Source organism: Physeter macrocephalus, chromosome 18 (genome assembly GCF_002837175.3).
Source record: "Physeter macrocephalus isolate SW-GA chromosome 18, ASM283717v5, whole genome shotgun sequence".
NCBI lineage: Eukaryota > Metazoa > Chordata > Mammalia > Artiodactyla > Physeteridae > Physeter > Physeter macrocephalus.
In genome coordinates, this window is record NC_041231.1 from 99774271 (window position 1) to 99802213 (window position 27943).

Below are 27943 nucleotides of genomic sequence, written 5' to 3' on the forward strand. Positions count from 1 at the left end.
TAGGTAACACCCAATTCTTTTTTTTCCAAAGCTGTGAAACTTTCACAGTGACGAATGGCAAAGCACAAAAACAGCCCTTTATCTTAAAATGACAGATGGAACCCCTGCAAGTCCCCAGTTCCTCCATTCCGTGTTACCCGAGAGTCCCTGCAAAGACCTGGGAAGGAGGCGACGGGTAGGGAATGACTGCTGGGGAGGAAGGTGCCAGCCTGCTGCACGCTCAGCAAGACCACACGCGGAGCTGGCCTTGGAGTTTGCCCCACGGTGGCCAAGGGCCCCTCTCCGGGGAACCTAGGACAACACGTAAAGCCCTTCTTCTGAACAGCAAGCGCTCCTCTCATGCTCTTCAGAAATTCCTATTCAACCTGACAAAGGAAATGTCACTGTTAGATGCTACCCACCCACAGTGTGCAAGTGGGCACCAGAGACAAAGGTTCTTCCCAGTTTATGTGGCCAAGGGTGAAGAGACCAGAACTCAGCAAACCTCACTCTCACAAACTGTACAAGTCACCCATCAGATCTAACTCTGACTCACTTATGCCCCAAATTCGTGTCCTGCCCTTAACACACCAGCTCCTCTCACGCTTTTCCGCTAAAGAATCTCGCGTCAGAGGTGTAAACTCCGCCTCCTTATGGGAGCACAGCCTGCGTGCCTAATTTAAATCCGTACTAACTTTGTATGCTCCTCCGTGATAGAGCCCTGTATGTATTTTTTCTACACTTGTATCATACTTTAACACATGAATACACACACACACGTGCGTGTATACATATGTTCCCCCAATCCTTCCACACGCCATGGAAGCATAATAAACATATTTAATTTCAGATTTAAGTATAAAGCTTTAATTATTGACTTGATGACCAAGCACAAGACAGATACTTCACAGGCTATTTTCTAAGGAAGACTAAAAGGAGGCAATGTGTTTAATGGAAACCCCTAAGATGACAGCACACAGAGGAGCCGCGATGAGCTTATCTTCTGACTGCGTCTCTCCCCACGGCAGAGCTACCTTTATGAGATAGCTCTCCTACCAGACAAAGCAGTGGGTCACAGGTAGAGCCAAGCAAGTATGATATTCCAACTGTATCACACAACTGAGATACAAAACAGTCGTCCCTCGGTATCCACAGGGAGTTGGTTCTGGACCCCCATGGGTACCAACATCCACGGACGCCCAAGTCCCTTAAATAAAACGGCCTTAGGCAGTTGGCCCTCCGTATCCAGGGATTGAGCTTCTGAGGATTCACCCAACCTGTGGATGCAAAACATCCACATATACATGGACCTATGCGGTTCAAAACTTGCTGTTCAAGGGACAACAGTAAATGGTAAAAAATTCATTTTAGTAGCTGTTGTTTCCCTGCTTACTTTAACCCCCAAATTGTGCCTAGGGATAGAGTCCTCATACATTTTTAGAAGGAAAGAGGAAATTGTAAAGGTGTTCTTGCCTTTGTCCTTCGCTTACTTGGGTTTTCCCAATGGGAACAGCTTGGCCCTCACCCTTCTCAGCTGAGTGAGCTAACTGGCTCAGGCACCACCCCTTCCATGAAGGGCCCCCTCCCCTATGCCTGGCGAATCTGCCCTTCCGCCCACACGGCTTTAGCAAAGTCGCTTTTGTCATCTTGTGCTAATCTACTTTGATCCTTTCTTTAGTGGCTGAGAGTTCATAACTGCCTTAGTCAAGCAACTTGATAGACTCTCACCAATGGGCCAGCACCCAACTTATCACAAGTTCTCTTCGAAAACTTTCAAAACATCTTAATTTCAGAAAACAAGCAAGTTTTCCTATTAAAACTTTTCACTTTGCATACTAAATTTAGACCCAGAATTCGTGATCTTTATAATCTGACTCCTCCAAATTCTACCAGTCCAATCTCTTCCCTCCCTCCCTCGTTTCCCCCCTGAGTAGAGCTTCTGATGCTCTGGTCATGGATGGTAACTTAGAGGAGCTTGGATTCCCCAAGTTGCTTCACAAGCTCCTACCCCAGGATGAAATGCACTCATCCTGTCTTGTCAGCTTCCTGGGTAATCGCTCAGCCTTAAGAACCCAGTTCAGACGTTTTCGTTCCTTCCCACCCTGCCCCTCTCCAAACCAGCCCCTGCAAAACTGGAATGTAACATGATCCTCAAACTCCAGTGTAATCTCTAAACGTCTGCTCTTCTCTCACTACCTTCTCTTTGCAGCGTCCATGTCTGATTATCATTTCATCCCTGCCACCTGGAACGGCAGCACAGGAGGGCGTTCAACAAATACCTGCTGGACTTCCCTGGTGGCACAGTGACTGGGAATCCACCTGCCAATGCAGGGGACACGGGTTCGAGCCCTGGTCTGGGAAGATCCCACGTGCCGCGGAGCAGCTAAGCCCGTGGGCCACAACTACTGAGCCTGCGCTCTAGAGCCCGCGAGACACAACTACTGAGCCCACGTGCCACAACTACTGAAGCCCATATGCCTAGAGCCCATGCTCCACAACAAGAGAAGCCACCGCAATGAGAAGCCCGCACACCGCAACGAAGAGTAACCCCCGCCCTCTGCAACTAGAGAAACCCCACGCACAGCAATGAAGACCCAATGCAGCCAAAAATAAATATAAATAAATAAATTCATAAAAACAAAAAACAAATATCTGCTGAGTTGTACATTTATTTGATACAGAAAAGAAAAGTCTATGGCCTAAAAATCTGCATTTCTCTGGATAGCCATGTTATCTAGAATACGATAAAGGCTATATTTTAAATATGAAAAACATTTAATGTTTATGACCTAATGAATGATACTTTCAGATCAATCATGCATTCATTCTTTCAGTGAGTATCTGGGCTCCTAATTAGCTGCCAGGAGTTGTGCTGGGCTAAGGCCCCTACCACCCCCAAGGCTGCCTTAGAGCATGTGAATCCATCAGAACAGGGCACCCTCTCCGGACAGATGAATTATAAAAGCTGAGCCCAGGACTCCAAATGCCCGCCTCAGGTGGCTGTGAGCACGGAGGCATTGCCTATAGAAGTAAATGAGAGAAAGTCCCGACTTCGGGGGCTCAGATTCTAGTAAAAGAGACAGGCAAATACAGTCAGTTTCCAACATTTTCTATGTGACCCTGAAAAACGACACTTAACGCACTCCATCTAAATCCTCATCTCATCGAACACTGGTACTAAAATCATCAACTTGAACTCAGGCTGAGGCATCCACCTGTGCCAACAGAGAGTTCTAGTACGCTTAGGCAGGAAATGAGCACTGTTTGCAGATTCAAGGAGGCCACGCGATTGGCCACATTTTCACTTACCACCGTACAGGGACTGGCCAAATTATTGCACCAAGGAACATTTTCAATTAAATTTGTCTGATTTTTAAGTTATTTCTTACCTTGCGCGTGCTTGAGAATATTTTTTCTGCAACTGTAAATATTTCATAAGATACTTTACTCAGTTTGGAATTATTTGCTTTAACAGTTCTTTGCTTAACACTGCTACACACTTTTACCTACTAAGTTAAATATAAAAGATAATTACCGTTCCCAGTGAATAAAGCACATTAGAATAATACAAATCTTTTAAAACAATAAGCTAAAAAAAGCTGACTTTCCTAGTATTAAAACATCTCCTCACATTTAAGAGGAAATGTTCATATTTTTTTTTTATATGAAATGTATATTATATACATACACATTTTTGACCAATTGCTTCCCTATGGAAAATAAATCAGTATACCTATTTCCTGAGTAGTTCTGCAAACAATGGTCTGAGTTAATGTTGACTACAATTGTCCTCACTTCTTGTTAATCTAATGTATAGACTGGTACAAAAATAAATCTCAAAAGAAGTATGGGGGAGGGGCGAAAAAAACTAATTCATGGTGATCCAGTTGGCAAAGAATATCCAACCATTTATTTCAGATTTCTCACTCCAAACAAGGTGCCTGTTAAGAGACAGTGAATCTCAGACTTTAATAGCCACACTAATGGTTGGGAAGGCACTGTAGTTTTGTCAGATTCAATTAATTCATTCAATAAATATTTACAAAGCATCTCCTGAGAGACAGAAATTGTGCAGGGCAAGAGGAAGTGAACCAGAGAAACAGAACAGGGGTCCTGGAGCCACCGGACCATGGAGCAGGGCCACCATCTAACAAGCTGTCATTCCTGCCACCAATGAGATACTTGATTAAAGACTGATTGTAAACCCTACTTCTATCTAATGCAGAGCCCTACCTCTTAGGTTTCTGGGATGAATCTGTTTAGTTCGAGGCATCTTCTTCGATTCAGGGGCGCCTTTTTCTTCTTAGAAACTGTAGGAAGAGCAGGTCACAAAAAGGCAGCTCCATAAACCCAATGTCCATCAATTAATCCATGTGCTGAAAAATAAAAAAAAAAAGTCACATTTCACTACCTTTTACTACCTTCAAAGGCAAAAGACACTTCAAAAGTTATGGCTTAATACAGCACTAATCTAAACTCAACAAAATCTCAACTAATCAAGCTGAAGGCCACTGCAAAAGATTACCTACTAACTTTTAATTAGATGTAGGACACATCATTTTGCCACTGTCTGGGCTTTCCCGTGAAAAACACAGGGGAAAAAAAAAATCACTGTACCTTTATCAAAAAAGAGTGAAAAAATTCAGTGAATTGTGTTCTAAAGCAACATTTCCAGGTACAATTAAAGTACAACATCAGGCTATAAAAGGGTTTTGCTGTATATAGTACAAGTCTGCCCCTTTATACATTCTTTAGAACATGGACCATGTCTCATTCATTTTGTCTTACTGAGTTAATTCAATTAATACATGTGGTTGCTATTGAGGCTGTTCCCCAGTTATTCCAGCTCTCTCTTCTAGGCTCCTTCAGGACTATTCTCTCTCCCTTCCTGTGTTCAGCTAGAATGCGTGACCAGTCCTGGCTAATTACCTGTGCGTGGAAGAAACAGGCACCGCTTCCAGGGCGGAGCATTTAGTTATCAAAGCCAGATCCCCCAGTGCTCTTCCTCTGCCATGAGACAGGCACTGCTCTAGACAGCTCGTCTGACGGCACAGGGCTGAGCTCCCGCCAACCCAGCGTGATCATGGAGCAGAAACATAAAGGAGATCTTTGTTGTTTTAAGCACTGAGGTTTAGGAGTTATTTGTTACTGCAGCCTAACCCTGTCCTGACGTACAGATTTTTAAAACAGCGATTTGAAATACAATGTGTCAAAACCGTAACAATCCAAAACTTATCCATCTCTTTCCCCCATGAGATCCTCAAGGATCCCTGAGCTATAAAATCTTTGTTTTAACTTCCTGCAATAAGGCTGATAAGCAAAGCCCATGATGATGGTGTTAAACATGAAATTATGTTTCATCACTAAGCAAAGACACAAGAATGGAATAGGAATGCTTTGTTTAATACCTTTAAAACATCCAGTACTACAGAAAAAAACAAGAGCACCTACTGTGTGCCTATATACTTCCTACACATTACCTAATTTAATCCTAATGATAACTGCTTAGGTAGCTATCATTTATCCATTTTAAAGATAAGAAAATTAAGACAGGAAGAGGTTAAGGAACCTGCCCACAGCCAACAACTAAGAAATGTGGCACCACCTGACTCAGGTACTCTCAACGCTTATTTCCTGGCTGGAAATAGTACCTGCTCTGGGGGTTTTATTCAAGAGGCTGTATAGCACAACAAGTCATGACTATATATTTCGGTGTCAAATCACACTGGGTTCAAGGCTTACTGTGTGGCTTTGTTCAAGGTACTTAACCTCTCTGAAGATCAGATTTCCCAACTGTAAAACTAGGAAATAGTATCCACCTCATTGGGTTGTAAGAACCAAACAATGCAGGTGCTTTGCTCACTGCCTGGCACACGGAAATATCAAATATTAATCCTCCTTAAGAATGCCTATATGGGACCATAGGGCTGTATCTAATAACCAGTATAAGGTTTTAGAAATTTATGGTTTCAATACAGCAGAGAAGCAGAAAGAAAGAAGGCTATGATTAACTTCAGTATTTTAACCCCGATAAGGCTGCATGTGGGCACTGCATAAAAAATATTTGCAATTGTTTAACTGCATGGTAAAGAATATGAAATATGAAGGTTCAATACCATGTACTTCATCTAGCACTGTGCTAAATGGTCTATAAAAGATATAGTTCCCCAACTCCCTGCACGAAAAACATCCACCATCCAACTGACGGAGCTTCCGATTCAAGAGAGAATGTTGAGACGTCAGGGCCAAATAAACTGTATGAAGGCTTAACTCCCAACTTAACGCTTTTAAAAGGTCACGATATTTAGAAGTTTTTAAAGCGACAACTCCGACTGTAATTCAATCACGTGACACCACAAGATCCGGAGCCTGCACATAAAATATGCAAATTCCCAATCAGTAACAGCTTTCTGCTACCCTGTTCTCTGCCTACCCACTGTCCCTAGCTGTCCATCCCATGTTTAAATCCTTGTAGGGGGGAGTGAGTCTTTCCAACGACAGCAGCACTGTAACGATGAAGACGAGTGATGAACCGTTCCTTTACGGAAAGAAATAAATACTACATGGAGCAAAAACATGACACGATCAAAAAGCGTAAAGACAGTTAGTTGCAAGGAGAAAAAACATGAATGAATGTGGAGGGCGGAGCCTGGGAAAACCCCTCTGCAACGCTGCACTGAACAAAGCGCTTCGCATGCCAGGAGGAGGGGGGAATGGAAGTGCCAGCTCAGGAAGGAGCCCAGAGTGAATGCGGAGAGCAGGAGGAGGAGGAGGAGGACGGCGAGGCGAGGCGAGGCGAGGCGAGGCGAGGCGAGGCGAGGCGAGGCGAGGCGAGGCGAGGCGAGGCGAGCGCGGCAGCCCTGAGACTCCTCCTCGCCGCCGGCTCCGCCGCCGCCCCCTCCCCTCTCCAGCAGCAACTCCTCCGCCAGCCCGACCCCAAGGCGAGCCGGAGCCGACCCGCGCCCAAACCCACCGCCCTCTTCCCAACTGCTGCAGGCGCGTACTCCCAACCCGGAAAGAAACTACCCAGGTGGCTGGGAGTAAACAGGCAGTTAGAGCAAAGAACGAAAGGAAAAGCAAGCCACAAAGCCGGGAGGTTGGGAAGCCGAGGCCTGGCCTTCCTCACCCCCCACCCTCCTGCAAAATGCGTCTGCGGCTGGAACGCGGGCGGGGAGGCTGGGTCCCTCCGTACCTGCTCGGCTCGCAGGACCGCAGCTCGGGCCGCTCGCGCACGGCGAGGGCGCCCAGAAGTGGCAAGTGCCTCCCGCACGCAGCCATCCCCTCTGCAAGGTCTGCGGTTGCACACACACGCACACACACGCGCGCCCGCACGCCCCCCGCCCGCGGAGAGGGATGTGGTCCTGCTCCCCCCCCCTCCACTACGCCGGTCCCCCGCCGCCCTCTCAGCTGCAGCGCCCCCGCCGCGGAGCCCGCGCCGAACCTGCTGCCAGGACGCCCGGCGGGGCCGCTGCCGCTGCAGCCGGCCCTGGTGCTGCGCTGCTGATGGCGGCGGCCGCAGCTCGAAATCTCCTCGACCCCCGCGCGGCGGCGGCGCCTGGGATCCCTCCTTCACTTGACAACCCCAAACACAAACATAACCTCCTCCTGCTGCTGCTCCCGGTTCCCCCGGCTCCGACCCCTCCCCGCCGCCGCCGCCGCCGCCGCCCCCAGCAGCAGCCACACTAAAGGCCGGCGACTGGCACTCTCACCACCCAGCGCTGAAATATTAAACAGGGGAGCCGACCGGGGGGCGGGAGGGCGAGCGCGGGGCGCGCGGGCGGGGGCCGCAAGCGCCGAGCTGGAGAGGCGGCAGCGCTCGCCGGCGCCCGGGGCCGCGGCATGATCGCCGCCGCCGGGGAGGGGGCGTCCGGGGGACCGGGCGGCGAGGCCGGGAGCGCGCACCGCGGGAGGCAGGGCGGGGGACCCCGGGGTCTGGGGCGAGGAGGGCAGGCGCGGGCTTTACCTCTCCCCGGGGCAGAGTAGGGCACGTTTAGAGTCTTTAGGGGCGACGGGAGGAGCGCGGGCCGGCGGCGCGGGGTAGGGAGGGCGAAGGTCGGAGGCTTTCCCGCGGGTAGGCGGGGCAGCAGGGGATCCCCGGGGGCGGGAGGCGGGGAGGCCGTGTGCTGCGACGCGGGGGCGGGGGAGGGGGCGTCCCCCGGCGGGGACCAAGGCGGGGGCTTTGCGGGGGGAGGGGCAGGGTCACCCCGGGGGCGGAGGCCCAGCGGGACTGGCGCCGCCGCTTGCCCAGCCCTGCCGTGGGGTAGGGGTAGGGTGGGTACCCCGGGTCCGGGCTCGCTTGGAGCCCGGAGTCCCTGGTCTCCCTGGCGGGGCGGGCCCGGGACCGCGCCTCGCCCCGCCGCCCGCCCGCGGCTCAGCCCCGCCCGGCCGCCGCAGGGACAGGAGGGGGGGCGGAAGGAGGGGGCGGTGCGGCCCGAGGGGGGAAGGGGCGGGGTTAGGGACGCGAGGGGCGGGAGCCCGGGGTCGCGCCGGTTCGGGGACTGGCGCCCGGCGTGGGCGGAGGGGCGGGCCCGCCGGTCACGCGGCCCAGGGAAGGCCTGGCCGGGTCGCGCAGTTGGGGGCGGTTGGTCAGGGAAGAGGGGCGGGGACGGGCGGGGCGATAGTTTCTCTTTACCGTCTCTTTACTTTTTAAAGCAGGATGTGGGCCGGCCCGGTGACGTCATGGGGTCTCCCAGCCCCGCCCCCCGCCCGGGCCGAAAGGGGGAGGGGAGAGGGAGAAGGGCGGGCCAGGGTGCGGGGGGACCCCAAGGGGGTTTCCTCAGCAACGCGTGGAGGGAAGGGGAAAGTCATTGTGAAACTTGAAACTCATTAACTTTGAAAAACAACTTTATAAAAAAACGGGATGGGGGCGGGGTGTTGGGTTGAAGGGTGGAAGGGGACATATTTTTAACCCTGAACTGAAACTACTTTTTGGTGGCGGATGTTCTATTAAAAGATTGAGGAAAGCCAAGGTTATTCCAGAGGCCACTGCAATGCCCGCTGGTGGTTCCCAGAGCCGGAGCTGCGAGCGCAGTTAACCCTTGCCGGTCCGCCTGACAGCTTGGGGCAGGGAGGAGAGGGCTCTTTGGGGTCAGGAAAAGGGGGTTGCGGGCCTGGGCAGCGACCTGGCCGCAGGGTCGCAAGGAGGAGAGAAAGGGGAAAGAGGGAGTAATTACCATAAACCAGAGTTTGGCCCCGGCTGCTAGAAAACAACAGAGGAAGCAAGGAGTGGAAATCTATGGAAAAGAAATCAGGAGGGGCTGGACCAGAGTAATGATGAAGGTTTTCAGGGTTAGAGCTAAATAAAGAACGTTAGAAGTTTGGGGCTCAGAAATTCCACACGTACACCTAAACAAGAGGCACAAATGACCGGTTTAAGGAACCACGCTGAACTTGGGAGGAATAAGGTGAAAGAAAAATTTTTATGCAGAAAAAATTCTCATATAAAAACCAAAGTGCTTTCCCCTTTTAAGGAATAAAAATGCTGAACGACCGTACACCCTCTCTGCTGGCCATCTGCGCAAACTTGAATTGTTTTGTTCCCTGGGGCTTCCATAAAGAGATGTAGGTTTTTCCTCCTACGGTTGACCCCTAAAATTCCCCTGAGGAAATCCTACCTCTAGCTCATTTGAGCTAAGAAAAGCTTAATGCACCAGAATGCGAATGATTAAAAATGGAATACTCAATAATGGCGAGCTTGTAACCAAAAATAATGTCATGTAAAGGGGGGAATATGCCCATTAAAAAGTAGGCTTGGTCATAAAAGCGAAGATCAGCCAACAACTGCCTAAATTTGAAATAATGTTTAGCACACTATGCTTCCAACCTTGCAATGAAATAATGCAATTTTTTTCATTTTCGATGTGATAAAATCATCTCTGGTATGAAATTAAATGACACCTAATGGACTGCAATCACAAAACGTATGTAAATGTAACTTTACAACTTGAATTTAAAAAAAACATAGTGGGAAGCAGCCGCATAGCACAGGGAGATCAGCTCGGTGCTCTGTGACCACCTAGAGGGGTGGGATAGGGAGGGTGGGAGGGAGACACAAGAGGGAGGGGATATGGGGATATATGTATATGTATAGCTGATTCACTTTGTTATACAGCAGAAACTAACATAACACTGTAAAGCAATTATACTCCAATAAGATGTTAAAAATAAATAAATAATTTTTTAAAAAATCCATTTACATGTGAAAGTACACCTAATCTGTCAGACGATAAAGATTAAGGTAGGCTGATGATAACTGACTACTCTGTGTCACCTGCTAAGTCAAAAATGCTAACTGAATACATTTTTAACCCAATAGTTGTTACCATAACAAATACATAGTGTGAACACAAGGTTTATATGGATTTGGCATTGCTGTGAACTCTCTAACAAATTAAACATGCAATTTGGGGTTGTAATAGATTAATTTTGTCATTTCAATTTGTTAAAGAACTTTTTTCTTAAATAGACTATTCACAATTTAACTATCTTGAGCATCAAATTAATATTAATCTTTTTTTTTGAAATATATACCATACCGAACATTTTCCCATTTTCAAGTTCCGAATTTTCCAAGTGCAATTTCTTTTCCTAATTCTGCTTACAATTCTAACTTCCTAGTTATCAGAATGTAGGGGAATCCATCTAAACTATAAAGTAGCTAGTTTCGGCTTTAATTATTGTATGGCAAATTGAATACAATTTCTCAAATTGTATCTTATAAACGGAATGTGGGGAAAAGCTTTTTTTTTTTTTTTTTAAACCACAAGCTAAATGGGAATGGTAAACAGCAGTTTGAACTGTCAAAAATTCTGGAACACTGGGGGAGGTGACCGTACTGTGAAAAAGAAAAAAAAAGAGGGGGCTCCTAGGGCCCCCTTCCTCTCTGGCTGCACCCTCCCGGCCGTGTGAGCGCTCTCGGGGAGCGGGGTTCACGCGAGGGCAGTGTCACAGAGAGGCTCCGCACACATTTTCCTCGCAGGGCAGTTCGGGGCCAGCACAAGTCCTCCGCGGGGCTTCGTCCGGAGACCCCGCCATCCCGCCGCGTCCACGGGGCTCCGCGCCGCCGCCCGCGCGCCCCCTGCCCCGGTTCCCACGCGGCCGCCGGGCCCGCCCGGCTCGGGCCCCCCCCTGGCGCGGCCCCGCGGCCCCGGCCCTCCGCCCAGCGCGCGGCCCGGCAGCGCCTCCGCCACGCGGAGATCCCGGAGGTTCCTCCCAGCTGGCGGCCGGGTCACGCTGCCGCCCGTCCCTCCCCTCCGCCCTCCGCCCTCCGCCCTCCGCGCGCGCTGGGCTTTCCCGTCCACCGGCCGAATCCCCTCCTCCTCGGGGCGACCCGGCGACAAAACGTGCCCCGCACGCTCTGCCAACTGTGCCCCACGCCCGGGCTCTTCCCCAGCCAGACGCCAGACAAAAGAGCCGAGGAAAAACTTACCCGAACTGCCACGCCAAACTCTGATCCAAAGCTTCCTGGGTTTAACTTTTAATTTTAAAAACAACAAAAGCAGAAACCAAAAGCCTCCTAGGTTGGAAGTGGGCGTGAGAGGAAATGCTAGGGGGAGGCGCTTCATTCCCTCGGCTGCTTTTGCCCCCCCTTTTCTGGCCCCTGCCTGGGGCTTTGATGTTATCTGGTGCACCGCCTACTTTGGGTTTATACCTTGGGCTCCGCGCCGAGAATGATACACAGATATTTGGCACTTTACGTGCTGGTTTGAAGAGAGGGAAGCAGGTGGTCACGGTAGAGTATTCCCACTTATTAGCCCCGCAGCGAGAAGGGAGCATTTGCCCCGCTCCCTTTGTTACCTGGACTGAAATGAACAATCCGCCTATCTAGTAATCCTGGAGCGCTGGACCATGTGGCATTTTCTGTTAGACACACAGAAAAGAGGCCTTCTCAGTTAGATTCATTTTCCCTCCACTCAGCACAAACTTAGAACAAGGTGGTACTGTACGTTTTCTGAGGCTTTGTTTGGTTTTTAGATCTCAGTTTTGAAAGTAAATATTATTTCCCTTCTTAGACCTGCAGCCCTGAAGAGACGAGATACCTCTGAAGAAAATAAATTCCGTAATAACATGCCTTTCATATACCATTCTTACAGGTCAGAATCGCCCAGCACCCTCCCCCTCCCTTTATGGAAAGCTTGTAACTGTTGATTTTATCTTCCTTAACTGGACACTAGCAGAAACTGGATATATTTTTACATTAGATTAGCAGGCTCAGGACCATCACAAACAAAGCATGCTTTTTTTTTTTTTTTAACAGATCAGTAATCAAGAAATAATGCACAGTCTAACACTCAGCCCTATCTGTCCATCCACTTTATACCAACACCAACCTGTGTTCAGACCTTGCCCTCTGGGAGTTTACAAATTAATGGAGACAGAATAAACACATGGAAAAATACCTACAGGGGAAAAGATACAAGAAGCAACTTATAAACAGAGCCAATTAAAGTTATACAGTTACTTACATGATTGCTGAGAGCTTTCTGGATTGGGTGGAAGGCAGGATTATCAGAGAAAGTTCCATCCTGAGGGTGAGTTCTGAGTAGGATTTTGAAGGAGAGAAAGTTCGTGATTTGGCAATAGTCTGAGAATAGCATTCCAGGTAAGGGAAATAGCTTGAAGGTGAGACGGCAAGTAAACTGTGTGTGATGGTTTTTCTGGCTAGAACAGAAAGTCAAAGTAAATGTGAAAAAAAAGAAGGGTGGCCATATAAATGCAGCCTGCAAACCAGGGCACTTTTGAGAAGAAGTGGGAAGCCATGAATAACTACGCCCAGACGAGAGGCACTCACCTCTCCAGTCCCGGCCAAACAGGAAGAATGCGTTCTCCAGCAGGGAGCTGTGAAGACAGAATGGGCTGAGAGAAGCCTTCTTGGGCATCCTTAAGAAGGAATTAAGACATGATACTGCATGTCATTTGGAGACATCTGGACTGAGAATGATCTTTTTAAGGAAAATTATTGTTACTGATGGATTTAGACTCTGTCATAGTAGTATTTTTATTGGCAGTAGTAGTAATAGTAGTATTTGTATCAGCAGAAGTAGTGATAGCACAGGTCTTCCTTGATTTACAGTACTGTTACGCCCAGTAAACCCGTCGTAAGTTGAAAATATCGTAAGGCAAAAATGCATTTAATATACCTAACCTGCTGAACATCAGAGCTTAGCCTAGCCTACCTTAAACGTGCTCAGAACACTTACATTAGCCTACAGTTGGGCAAAATTATCTAACACAAAGCCTATTTTAAAATAAAACGTTGGATATCTCATGTAATTTACTGAATACTGTATTGAAAGTGAAAAACTGAATAGTTGTAGGTGTTTGGTTCTTTACCCTCTGGATGGTGTGGCTGCCTGGGAGATGTGCTTTGGGGCCACTGCCCAGTATCACAGTCATGCGAATTGCTAGCCTGGGAAAAGATCAAAATAAAATAAAGTAGAAACTTAGAAGTATGATTTTTATTGAATCTTGCTTTTGCACCATTGTATAGTGAAAAAATATACAGTCCAGGACTGTCTGTAGTGTCTGTATCAGCAAAAATAGTAATAGTAGCATTTGCATGGGCAGGAGTAGTAGCATTTGTATGGGCAGTAATAGTAAATAGCATTTATATTGCAGAAGTTGTTATAGTAGTATTTGTATCAGCAGCAGGAGGAATGCAGCAGTAACGGTGGTGGTAGTAATTGACAGTTATTGAGAGTTTATGACTTGCCAGGCTTTCCTGTATAAACTCATTTACTCCCCCCCATAAACCCATACCACAGATGAAGGAAGAGAGGCTTAGAAATGCTAAATAATCTGCCTGCAGCCATAGAGCTAGTAAGTGGTAGTGCTGTGATTGGAACCCAGAGAATACTGAGATGCTAAAGCTTAAAGATTATATTTTCCGAAAAACATTACAATAACTCTATAACGTTGTACCTCTCTGAAACAAGGAAGAAAAGGGAATGAAAAAAAGAAAAAGTCCACTGTTTCAAGTTTTGAGAACCTGGTAGATTGTGTGATGAAAATGGGGAAGTTGGTATGGTGTGATGCGTGAGGGGGAGAAGAGAAAATGACTTTAAATGTAACCATGTCAAGGTTTAAGAACAATGACAATTCCCATTAAGGCCGATATTGATACCATTAACCTTACGGGATACACTATTACAAGGAACTTAGTCTCTAACTTCATTTAAAAGCACCTAGTTCGGGCTTCCCTGGTGGCGCAGTGGTTGAGAATCCGCCTGCCGATGCAGGGGACGCGGGTTCGTGCCCCGGTCCGGGAGGATCCCACGTGCCGCGGAGCGGCTGGGCCCGTGAGCCATGGCCGCTGAGCCTGCGCGTCCGGAGCCTGTGCTCCGCAACGAGCACCTAGTTCAATGCCAACTAGTAGAAGAGTTTAATGAGTATTATTTGGTGTCCTATCTGTTAAAGAGGTGAAAAAGTACTAGAAGTGATTGATAGAGGTGATACTTGTGGTTCCTAAAAGAATCCTCATAAGCAATGTTGACAAGTGCAAACTAGGGAACACTAGGAAGAGCCAACAGCATTCAATTAAAACAATACAACCTTATCCATGACCTAACAATGTGGAAACAAACATATTCTTAGTGAGGAATGGAGGGGAGAAAACAACTAGTTAGTAATACCCCTACTACACTGGAGAGAAGTCCCAGTTCCAGGATTTACTACTAATGAGCAGTGTGTATTAAGCATTTGCGGAGAAAGGCAACCTATGATTAAAAGCATGAACCTGGAAGCCAGCCAGCCTGAACTGAATCCCAGCTGTGCCAGATGCATAATCTTGGGCAACTGATTCGACCTTCCTGAACCTCGGTTTACGCATCTGTGAAGTGGGTATAACTGGAGTCTTCATAGAATTATCACGAGGTTTAGATGAGTTGGTATTTCTAACGTGTTTAGAATAGTGCCTGTCATATAGTTATAATTGACCAATTCCTTATTGCATGCCCAGCACTCTACTCAGTGTTCTTTAACATTAATTACCTTTTAAATATTGAAAAGAGTCTCTGGAGACTGGGGAGGCCTGAAACCTAAATGGAACATGGTGCCCTGGATGGAATCCTGGAATAGAGAGAGGTCCTTAATGGAGAAATTTGGTAACATCCAAATAAAGCCTGGAGTTTAGTTGATAGTAATGCACTGATGGCATTTTCTTGTTTTTGATCAAATGTACCATAGTAATATAAAAATGTTATCAATGGATGAAACTGGATGCAGGTATGCAAGAGCTCTCTGTACAGCCTTGATAAATTTTCTGTAGATCTAAAATATTCTCAAATAAAGGTTATTTTTAAAATAATAACTGGCAGCTGCAAGGTGTTGTTATCCACACCTTACTGATAAAGGAACTCAGGCTTAGAGAGGTTAAGTAACGTGTCCAAGGTACAATCACATCTGGCCTTACAGGGACTCCCACCATCTGCAGTGCAGACCACCTCCTGACGCCCCGCACCTGCTGCCTCCTAGTCAGTCTGAGCTTTCTTTACACTCTCACCTGGAGCCGTCGAGGCGCTGGGAGAGCACGTGGCACCTAAACACAGTTCTGCAGTAGACAGTGTTTTTTTCCAAGTTCCCTTTCTCCTCTTTGAGATGTAATTCCCACCTTGATGGTCTATCTAGTAGAACCTGATTTCACGTTTAATATATTTTTTTTTCAGGTTTAAAAAATATATTTTATATCTCAGGTTCAAAATATGCCGGGTTATTAGGTTATTCCTGGCATATTTTCATTTTAACGGGGGTTATATCTATAATTATGGAATTTCAGCATCAACACAGGGGTACACTAGGTGTGTGGGCCAGGCTACAGGACAGGATTCAACACAGCGTTTAAGCAGTTCAAGTTTCCCTTGGATGTCATTGATTATAAGTAACCTTTTCTTCCTGTAAATAAACTGCCAGCACCACAACTCCAACCCTACCAGCTTTAAGGCGCCCTCTTTCTCCAACACATGTCCACTGCCAGTGTATACTTACCTGCTACACTACCTTCTCTGCCACCCCGAATCTTATCAGCTCCCAAACTCACCAGGTTCTGGCTTTCTACATATGTCTTCGGGCTCTAAATAGTTTTCTCTACATGCCTGCTCCTTGGATGAAGTTTTGCAACTGAATTGCTTCTGGTGAACAACTCTTAAACCTATCCTTTTTTTTTTTTCTTCCCCCTAAACTCAGTGCTGTACTACTCCACTATTCCGTTTAATTTTGTTCGTAAACGTTCATGGTTTAATTTACAATTTGGAGTTTATCGGTATCTTCTTTTCATCATAGTTCCTGTTATGCCGAAATGTCTATGGGTATCAGTGCAGCAGGGCCCAGGAATCAAGAGTCCAAGTCCACATTGGGACAAGTCGGAGAGAGCAATAGGCAGAACTGACTGTATAAAAGCCAAGGAGAACAGAAATAATATTAGTACCCAGAGAAGTGATCAGCAAGGAAATGAACGACAAGAGTTAGCCACTAATAAGAGGACAATAACAGCTCATGGTGAACTTTAACATGCTTTTAAAATTTCCACTCTTTTAATTCTGCAGGAGGAGGTGGAGCTTAATTTATAGTGGAAGATAGGAAAAGGAACAAGGGCTATAATAAGTCATCTAAATAAGGCTGTGTGGGTGTGTGTGTGTGTGTGAATATCGGCCAGACAGAGTGCCCAACCTAAAGAAGGTGTAGATATTATTTGTAAGATTTTTTGCTACTCGTGGATTACGTACACACGAGGTTCGGTAATTATAAAAAATACTGATGCAAGCAGGAAATCTTGGCACAGTCGTGGTATGTGGTCTCCAAGCAGGAGTAACACGACACACATTTGTCTTCCACTTGCTACTCATACAACTGTCGTTCCCAACTGTTGTGGAACCTTCTGGTTGCAAGATTCTATCCCTCACATAGTAACAAGAGAGTCAAAGCAGTCCCTCCCTGAGCTCTGATCACACAACAGTTTCCTAAGCCTGCTCTCTCAGAAAGTTCCATGGTCCACCCCTGTGGAACAAAATGATTTCCAGAAAGGTAAATCAGACATTTCCCTAACAGTAGCTCTTTTCTTATTTGTCATATTCTAAAGGCATCGTTTTCTACCACCCTAAAGTCTGTTTGGGGGAAGGAAGGTGGTTAGCTTCTGAATTTTCTTCAAAAATATATTTTTTTACTGTCTCAATAATCATTCCTTACAAGTATCTATTCTGAGCATCTGATGATCTTGTATCCATTTTGGTACCATTAAAACAAAATCACACATTTCTTTTCTCACTCAAATCTCTGATGAAATTTCTTATTAAGAAACTTTTCATTTTCTTAGTTAGGAAAACTGGTTTGTCCCAAACCAGTTATTATTCAAAAAAGTTTCCAAACACAAGTTATTTTATGACGGTGGTCTGTGATTCATATTCCCAAAAGGCCAAGCTGCCACCCTGCAACAAATCACAAGAAAATATTTCATTTGTGTCTGTTTTCACAAACTCAAAGAAAGCCAGAATAAATTTGGGCAGTACTTACAAAAGAAACTCTGGGATGCTGCAGAAATATTAGCATATAATCATGAGTATGGATTTCTTGCTACTAAGATATCCTTGAAGCTTGCTTGATTTTTCTGGTAATGTAAAATATATGGTAGTACTGAGATGTCATCATGGGATACTGACCAGTTGTGTAGCAGATAAAGGAACCATTCTTCTAGGTTAAACTAAAGATCCCGGATAACGGAAAGAAATATTAGTGTTTCTGATCATGGCCAAATTACTATTTAGATGCTTTGCCAATTAGCAACCTAAGATTAATGTGCTAAAGCTTTAAGGGGCATTTTACAGTGTCCTCATCTGTAAAATGGGGTGATAATCATAACCTACTTTCTAGGGATGCTTTACAAAAGAGCAATGAGTGCTTATTAAGTAATCTGGATGTATCCACTTCTACAAAAGTATCTATCTAAATAGTTCCTTCTCTTTATCCTTCACAGTGTGTAATGTCTTCTATGTTATTCTTCCATGTCTCTTCGTTGTATCCTCCTTTCTTTCTTCGCTTACATAGTACATAATTGGATTCCTTTTTAAGTAAGCATTTACTTCCATACTTGTAACTACCTGCCATTCTACTGCTCTTCTTCTTTGCTTCTGAATTTGAAGTGAGTGGCTTATTCTTAAACCCAGGACAATATTATTTTTAGGTTCTACGAAGTCTGTGAATTGGACATTTGCCCTCTTAAATTCAATTACAATTACTCCTGTTAATATTTACAAGTGCACTGAGTTCTTTGATGAGGATTACTGCACAATCTCTCTTTTTCTTCTAGTTTGTTTTGACCTGACATCAGGCTTCTCGAATATAGATTCTCTGACTAATTAAAATCAGAATTATCTCTTTACAACCACCCATAACCCACAATTTTGACGACATTCCCAACCACATTTTCTAATTCCCTCAATTTTCTCTTAACCAACACCCTCCTGCCTGTTTTCCCAACACTAACTCCCTTTCCCCCCACATTTAGAAGACTTGGGATTTCATCATTATCATCCTAAGGTGTAGAGGTCCACTGTGATACATTAAAAAAAATTTTTTTGCTCACTCTTTTCTTCAAAAGATTGCTAAAGATGAAAAGCAAGTACAGCCTATATTACGTTTAATAAGAAGCTTCTCAATAGTAGATTAATTCAGTAGTACTCCAGTGTTGCCAATATTAACATTGGAGTCTGGGGAAAGAACACAGTTGTCCATCATGAAAACAACTTGGAAAAGATAGGGCTAGAGTCCAAACATTCCCAGCTTCACTTAATCAGGCACTAATTATCTCCTAAAAATAATGCTTTGATCATGTAACTCCTTGACTAAAGAAACCCAGTAGCTCCCCTCTAACTACAAGATGAAGTCCATATTCCGAGCTGGCTTTCAAACCACAGTGTGATCCAAGTGTGCATTTCCAGCATTATCATCAGCTGCTTCCCTACATAAAGTTTTCATTTCAGCTAAATGGTTCCACTTGCTGTTTCTGCAATAAGTTTGATGCTTCCTTTCCCCCCTATTTCCAATCACTGTCACTACAAGGAGTGCCTGCCTTCCTCCCCTTTGCTCATCCAGACCCTACCCATTCTCGAAGATCCAGCTGAACTGTAGCCTTCCTGTGACCACTCCATGAGACGGGCCAATAGACTCATATAAAATTGGCATACTCTCAATTAGGTAGTTAATCATGCCTGCAACACTAAGTGCCATTGTTTAACTTTTTTTAGCTTTCTATCTTCCGGTCTAAATTGTTTAGAATAGACAACTCTTATAATTCCACATACCCTCCCCTTTAGTCTTCCTTATTAATTAATTAATAACCGACTCGATGTTACCCATGAAGCATCCTTACAGGGAAATGAGATCCACAGGCTATTACTTTTTGCATCCAATACTTTGTGTGTGTGTGTGTGTGTGTGTGTGTGTGTGTGTGTGTGTGTGTGAAACATAGGTAGGTAGAGACTTTCATCATTAACATTGATGCCTCATTGGGTTTTAGTTTTTACCTGTGAAGTGACTGTGCTGGACGAGCTCACTAAACTCCACTCTAGGGTAAAGAATCTACAGTTTTGTTGGTTCTACTTCAAAGACTGGTGAATTTTCTAATCAGGTACTTTGTGATAATAATCTTTAATCATAAGCCTCACCTTCTTAGACTTTATTTAATACAATTAAAAATGGTAGATTAAAAAGCTATGGGTTCCACAGAATGGTACAACACAAGGAGTGAACTCGAGTGTAAACCATGGACTTTAATTAATAACAATATATCAATATTAGCCTATCAATTGTAGCAAATGTACCAGCCAATGCAAAATGCTAATAAGAGAGGAAAATGAGTTTGGGAGGACAAGGAGCACTCTGGTAAACCTAAAAGTGCGGTAAAATTTAATAGTTTTAATATTTTTAAAATGTGATGGGTTCTAATAAATGTTGTAAGAACTGCACATACAACTCTTACCTTCTCAATGCAATCTATCACCTAATGTCTTTTAAAGAAAGAGCACAGTACTTTTCTCTGTCTTGTTAATTTATCCAGGTTTTCACTATTTTACTCTCAGCTGAGATCGAGAAAGGCTTCCTGTTCTCCAAGACAGAATTTCTTCTTCTTCTTCTTTTTTTACTTTTTTGCAAATCTTTCTAAACTTAGGTGTAAACACACCTTCCTTTACTCCAATTTAACTATGATTCAATTATGAGTAAGTTAACATTAAACGCCACTGCTTTCAACATCTCCTGTCCTCAAGATGTGATTAACCACAGAAGCACTGTAAAGTAGAAAAGATGACAATAAGATTTCTGTGCAAACCTGAAACCCTACATATATTTAGTACCTAGTTGGTTTTAGTATGGTCTCTTTCAAAGCAAAACTCTTTTCTGCCCAAGTGTTAGAAGTTTGTGTTCATTCATTCATTGCAAACATGTACATTATATAATACTAACCCCCCCATATATTTGGGGCAATCTTGACTTTATCTCAGCTCTGTGAGGCTTTCAACTTCCGCGCTGACCAAGGAACTATCCAACTAACAACACCTATTTCATAACTTAAATAAAGTGATTTCTTCCCACTAGTGACCAAATATGATTCTTAAAATTCTTTTAATGTGATACAAGAACCTACTTGCCCACGTCATCTTGGGCAAGTTATTTTTTTCTCAGCTTCAATTTCCTTATTTTATAGTATAGTGATAGCATATAAAGACTAGTGAGATAATACGTTTTTAAAAAAATCTGTTTCAAAGAGCATAATATGTTATATAAACTGTAACCGCAATGCATACGTAACTCAGAGTTACTGCGGGTTCAGGGCCAGACCAGCGTAATAAAGCGAGTCACACGAATATTTGGTTTCCCAGTGCATATGAAAGTTATGTTTCCTCTATATTGTAGGCTATTACATGTGCAATAATAGCATTATGTCTAAAAAGAAGTACATACCTTAATTTTAAAATATTTTATTGCTGAAAAGTGCCAAAACAATTACAATAGTAACATCAAAGATCACTGATCACAGATTACCATAAGAAATCATAAAAATGAAAAAGTTTGAAATATTGTGAGAATTATGAAAATGCGACACAGAGCTACAAGTGAGAGAATACTGTCGGAAAAATGGCACCGATGGACTTGAACCACTCAGGGCTGCCACAAACCTTCAAGTTGTGAGAAACACAATATCTGCGAAGCACAACACAACGAGATATGCCTGAATATTAATTTGGTTCTTTGGTCTCAACGAGCTTGGTGAAATTATACTTGACAGTCCTTCCCACAGCTGGCTCTATATCTTGCCTCTCAGGACTGGAAACTTTCCTGCTCCTCTGCAACTCCTAACTCCTACCCTGATCCACCCATTTATCTTGCTTTTAGCAGAAGCCCTTGACTAGCTTGGTGGAGAAAGTGAAGATCATTAAAGTGGGAGGTCCCTTAACCCCTGATACTCCACAATCTTTGTTACTCCACCTTCTTCTGCATTCTTGGTCCTGAGGAAATGAATCTATTCTCTACTTAAGGTCAATCTGCTGGCCCACTGACTGTGCTTTCCTTTGATCTCTTCCAGGGCTCCACCCATCAGTTTCCCCGCCTATTTATTTTATAGCTCTCCTGCTCTTCCGCTACACATCTGCTCAAATACCTGCTAGATTCAAAAAAGCTTTGCTTAGACTCAGTTTCTCAACTCTGTGAGTATCCTGTTTCCACTCTTAAGGTTTTCTCTTCCTTTGTTCCACTCAATTTATCCTGCCTTAATGTATTGCGTTGGTCAAAAAATTCATTCGGGTTTTTCCATAACATCTTACATGGACAAAACCTGAATGAACTTTTCGGCCAACCCAATATTTCGATATCCTTGAAAGTTATCTGATACCCTTTAGACAACAGGTAAAGGATTTTTTTTTAATTTCTGATTTTACTAATAAGGAAACTGATATTCATAAAAGAATTTCTGTGACTTGTCAGGATTTTCACACACATTAAATGACAGAGACAAGTTTTAAACTCGGATTTTCTAACCCCCGACTTAGTATATGTACATAAAATCATGGCAAGCTTCTTCAATAACTGTTTCTCCCCTTCTACTTTAGGGGCTAATGTATATTATTTAGTCCTTTATTTCTCATTTCTTCCCAACTAACCTGACATCTCTCATGTTTCCAATTTATCCTGAATTCAGCCATCAAAATTAGAACTCTGAAAATCTTCTCTTCAAATATTTTCTTATTCCACACAGTCTAAATTTCTTAACATGGCCTCAAGGCCCTCCCTTACCAACTCTTAATTTTTCTTTCCAATCCTATCAAGCCACTCATTGGGCAAATGTTTATGGGGTATCTATTATATGCCAGGCAATGGTCTAGGTGTTGAGAATACACTGATGAACAAGACCCACAAGCCCCTGCTCTCTTGGAGTTAACACTGTCATCCCTTGTTCTCATATACTGAGTAATTTGCAACCATCCCAACTGGCTGAAACATTTCCTTTCTTTATGATTTTGCTCATGTTAGTATTATCTGGTCTACCTCTTTGTTCAGTGTTCAACTCAAATTGCCACATCCAACTGGGAAATGTCCCAATCTGTTTCTTTTATACCGTCACATGTAGTTCTCCTACCACCACATGTCTTTTTTTCATTTATTCATATAAACATGTAAAAACATGTTTCACATCTTTCCTATTGTTTTCAAGCAACATGAGGAAAGAAATCATGTAGTATTCCTTCCTATTTACGTTTTCCATGGTATCTCACATGGTACTTTGTACAAGCAGTCATTCAACAAATGTTCATTCACAGCATCACTGTATGAATGAATAAAGAAGTAGGGGGGGGCTTCCCTGGTGGCGCAGTGGTTGAGAATCTGCCTGCCAATGCAGGGGACACGGGTTCGAGCCCTGGTCTGGGAAGATCCCACATGCCGCGGAGCAACTAGGCCCGTGAGCCACAACTACTGAGCCTGTGTGTCTGGAGCCTGTGCTCCGCAACAAGAGAGGCCGCGACAGTGAGAGGCCCGCACACTGTGATGAAGAGTGGCCCCCGCCTGCCACAACTGGAGAAAGCCCTCGCACAGAAACGAAGACCCAACACAGCCAAAAATAAAAATAAATAAATAAATAAATAAATAAAAATTAAAAAAAAAAAAGGAGTGAGGTATGGTCTTCGTCAGATAAAGGATCCACTTTAGCCACATCTCCAGGAATAATTCACTCAAAGATTTCTGGAGTATATCTTTTTAACCTGAACTTTTTTTAAAATTAATGTACAATTTTTCATCAAAGTTTAAAGTTTAAAAAGTCAAATATTATAACGCATGTTATGAAAAAAAGCAGATTTCGATCATCTCCATTCTCATATTTTCCCACTCCTTAGACACAAATATTCTCAATCCTTTTGGCCAGTTCTTTAATATTGACATTTGTGACTATAAGTAACAAATGCACATTGCTAATTTTTGACCTTTCAATTTAGACTTATCTATTGACTTCTCACTCTGAAACATGAGCCTTTATCTCTATCACCACCACTCTCTATCCTGCAGCACGAACGGTTACAATGGCCACCCCCCTTTTGCTCCACAGAGATTATCATTTTGCTTGGACCAAAAGTGTTTACAGATACATTATCACATGACTACGTGTGTTATTATGAACACTCTTCACAGCTAAACAATATCACATACTACAATGCTTTCTCTTTTTATTTCCCTGGTGAAAATTATTGCCTAATTCGTGCATTTGCTTTGTATTTGTTAATTCATTCTAAGATGGGTAAATGCCACCCTAATACATTCAAGCTGACTCAGTACAGTATTAATTTGGTCTTAGTGACTAGCTCTGTCCTGGACCTTCTTGACTTGTGTTCTGAAGAGTGACTCCAAAGCCTGAGGTGTCACTGTTTTCCTGGGGCATCCCCTCTACCATCAACCTGGGGATTGCCTTCCCCTGGTTTCTCAGCTGGGGCACCATCTCCTGGATCTCTTGACTTCCTCTTAGTTGACTGGTACCCACCCACCAGGGGGCTTCCTAAGAAAGGATTCATAGAAAACAAAACTTTTTGAGACTTGGAACATCTGAGAATGTCATTATTCTACCTTCACACTTAATTTATAATTTGTCAGGTTAAGAATTCTAGGATGGAAAAGATTTTTGCTCAGAATTTTGAAGGCATTAATTCATTGTCTTCTAGCTTTGAGCATTACTGTTGAGAAATGTTCTGCCATTCTGAATCTCGATTCTTCTTATGAAATCTCTTCTTTCTAGAAGCTCTTGGTATATTTTGTATCTCTAGAGTTCTGAAATTTCACAATGATGTATCTTAGTGTAGATTTATTATTATCTCTGGTGCTGGGTTTATTTTGATCTAAAATCACATGTCCTTTGGGGACATGTTTGGGGAAGTATTGAGTTATTTCATTGGGCATCCTCTCTTCTCTATTTGCTCAGTTTTCTCTGTGGAACTCCTATCAGACAGGTGTTTGACCTCCTGGACGTGCCCTCTAGTTTTCCTATCTTTCATCCTCTATTTCCCATTTTGGCTCCACTTCTGGAAGATTTCCTCTACCTTATCTTCCAATTCTTCTATTGAATTTTTTATTTCCACAATTCTGTTTTTAATTTCTACAGGCTCTTTACCCCCCAAATATTCTTTTTGTAAAATAGCATCTTTGGGCTTCCCTGGTGGCACAGTGGTTAAGAATCTGCCTGCCAATGCAGGGGACACAGGTTCGAGCCCTTGTCCAGGAAGATCCCACATGCTGCGGAGCAACTAAGCCCATGGGCCACAACTACTGAGACTGCGTTCTAGAGCCCGCGAGCCACAACTACTGAAGCCCACGCACCTAGAGCCTGTGCTCTGCAACAAGAGAAGCCACCTCAATGAGAAGCCCGCGCACCACAACGAAGAGCAGCCCCCGCTCGCTGCAACTAGAGGAAGCCTGCATGCAGCAACGAAGACCCAACGCCGCCAAAAATAAATAAATAAAATAAATAAATTTATAAAATAGCATCTTTTTCTTGTCTTCTACATGCCATAGCTTCTCTCTGAGTGTACTAACATTAGTTTTCCAGTTTTCTTCTCCCCGCAGTCTCTGTTTTCTCCCATTGCTGATTATTTGTTTCAGTCTCTCTCATAGGAGAATTAGATCCTGGTGATCCTTGTCTGGATGTTCACACAAGGACTGCAAACTGAAAGCTCAATAGGTGAGTGTGTGACTAGTGTTTATTCACAAGGGACTTCACTGTATGCTGACCTGGCTTTGCTCTTCCTGGTGGAGCCCTCAGTGGCAGTATTTTCAGATCTTTTCTCTTAGGCTTGTCAAATTCTCTAGAGAAGACTTCAATCACCTGCCTGGATGAATGTGCGTGTGCGTGTGTGTGTGTGTGTGTGTGTGTGTGTGTGTGTGTGTGTGTGTCCACCAGTGTTTCAGACCAGAAAAGGAGAAGGAAATCCTAGCACTCAGTATGTAAGCTCAATCCTGCTGTTTTTAGGGCTGTACCCTCTGCATGTCTGTCTCCAGGAAATCATTTTCTCCAGTCATCTGCTGGGGTTGGCAGTTGACCTGTTGCATGGAACAAGGGAGGGGATCTGGAGGTCCACCTCCTCCTTAAACAACCTCACTTGCAACAGAACTTCCAGAGGTACCTAATGATGCCCATTCCTGGATCTTTATTTGAAAAGTTTTCCCCCAAATCAGGCTACTTCTCAACTTTTCTCACAGCTGACTTAGAATTTAGCTTTCTCAGATCTGTTCCCAGCTTCCAAATTTTTGTTGCTGTTGCCTTCACTCTTGTTTATTCTGTCTTCATAGATTTGTGCCTTTCAAAATGTTATTGTCATTTGAGTGGAGGAAATGAGCTAAATGCTAATGGTTAATCTGGGGGAGAAGCAAGATAGGGGTATAGGATTAATTATGATGTTTAAAATAAATAAACAATAAGGATATATTGTACAGCACAGGGAAATATAGCCATTATTTTGTAAAAACTTTAAGTGGAGTACAATCTATGAAAATACTGAATCACTATGTTGTACACTCGAAACTAATATAATATTATAAATCACCTATACTTCAATAAAAAATAGATAAATTAAATACCATAAGGTATCTATTCACAGTGGAATAAAGATCCAGATTAGTTTTTAATAATGAATTATTTTTTAACATGAGCTTTCATAAAAACAGAACTTAAAGAAACATATATTTTTGTAATTCCCTTTGGGTGGGGGGAATCTACTATGCAGTTAGCATAAATGAGTAAAAATTTACGAAAAAGAAACAAGTTTACAAACTTTTTTAAAACCAAGAATGTATTTTTTTAAATCTTAAATTTTTGATAATAGTTTAAAAATACACCCTCAATCTTGTTTTATTTAATTTGTTCCCTGTTAAACTGGGCCTTCTGGGTCTATGGCCTTTAAACTGGCTGGCATTGCTATTCTAAAATATACCTGTGCCTACGAGGTTCCTGCAGGTTAGTTTTTGCTGCTGAGGAAACTGCGATTACTAGCACTGAATTTCAATAACTTCCTGCAGGCAAACACCTGGAGGCAATTACCTGTACTTGTCTGCCAGCAGACACAAATATGCTTTAGAACTGAGAAACTATATGCCTGATTTAAAAAAAAAAAAAAAGACCAGCTCCTTTGTGTAATGTTTAACTTGTGTCTGAATGAAACGCTAGGTTATTCAGTCTTAGGAATTTTATCCTCTACCCTAGTACATGTTCATCAATCCATTTTTTTCAGCATGGAATTTCCAGAGACTTTCTACTACTCTTACCCTCCATCTGATGCCACAGCTCTTTTGCTCTTAACAGGATATGGGTCAGTGACAATGGGTGAAGAAGGAAGAAAAATCAATAACCTACTTTTTAATGGAAAATGACAGCATTTAACTTGAGATGCTTTAAATAACAGACTTCCAAGTCTATTGAAAAAAGGTCAGGGTTCAGGAAGGAGTTCAGGAACATGTCAAATTGTATCCTACTTTATTTTAATATACATGTGGACTCAGTATTATTTAATATACCTAGGGATGGTGTCTAGAGACAATCTGTATGATGACCACTATTTTAGCTAAACCATAAAAGTTTTGCACCTGAAGGTAAATGGAGATTTAATTACACCTTTAGAGGTATCAGAATAGCGTCAAAATACTTTTTAAATGTTTAAAATTATATGTACTGAAAATAATGTTTGAATATATTTTTATGATTTTATACACTACTGCAGTCAGGGTAGATTATTAAATCCTTATGCATGCAAGTATATCTCAGTTCTTAATCAGTGTAACTTCAGAGTTCCACTTCCTTCTGCTTTTATTCTTTTTTTTTTAACATCTTTATTGGAGTGTAATTGCTTTACAATGGTGTGTTAGTTTCTGCTTTGTAACAAAGTGAACCAGCTATACATATACATATATCCCCATATCTCCTCCCTCTTGCGTCTCCCTCCCTCCCTCCCTATCCCACCCCTCTAGGTGGTCACAAAGCACTGAGCTGATCTCCCTGTGCTATGCGGCTGCTTCCCACTAGCTATCTATTTTACATTTGGTAGTGTATATATGTCAGTGCCACTCTCTCACTTCATCCCAGCTTACCCTTCCCCCTCCCGCCCCATGTCCTCAAGTCCATTCTCTGCGTCTGTGTCTGTATTTCTGTCCTGCCCCTAGGTTCGTCATAACCATTTTTTTTTAGATTACATATATATGTGTTAGCATACGGTATTTGTTTTTCTCTTTCTGACTGACTTCACTCTGTATGACAGACTCTAGGTCCATCCAATTCACTATAAATAACTCAATTTCATTTCTTTTTATGGCTGAGTAATATTCCATTGTATATATGTGCCACATCTTCCTTATCCATTCATCTGTCAATGGACACTTAGGTTGCTTCCATGTCCTGGCTATTGTAAATAGTGCTGCAATGAACATTGTGGTACACGACTCTTTTTGAATTATG

At 43.5% G+C, this 27943-nt stretch overlaps 1 protein-coding gene across 13 annotated transcripts in view; it reads right to left on the minus strand.

The window, feature by feature from the left end:
• Positions 1 to 11518, minus strand: part of HIVEP1 (HIVEP zinc finger 1) — a 150972-nt gene extending 139454 nt beyond the window's left edge. For 2 of the 13 annotated variants that reach the window (XM_055080242.1, XM_024121660.3), the window contains exons 1-2: positions 4909 to 6878; positions 4213 to 4355 (exon numbers count right to left, since the gene is read on the minus strand). In XM_055080242.1, the coding sequence (XP_054936217.1) occupies positions 4213 to 4252 (40 nt within the window). In that variant the 5' untranslated portion in view covers positions 4253 to 4355; positions 4909 to 6878. Of the gene's footprint in view, positions 1 to 4212; positions 4356 to 4908; positions 6879 to 7171; positions 7304 to 7420; positions 7609 to 7942; positions 8150 to 11407 lie in introns of those variants that run through there. The other 11 variants (XM_055080240.1, XM_024121663.3, XM_024121664.3 and 8 more) reach the window with 11 other exon arrangements.
• Positions 11519 to 27943: the final 16425 nt, after the last annotated feature.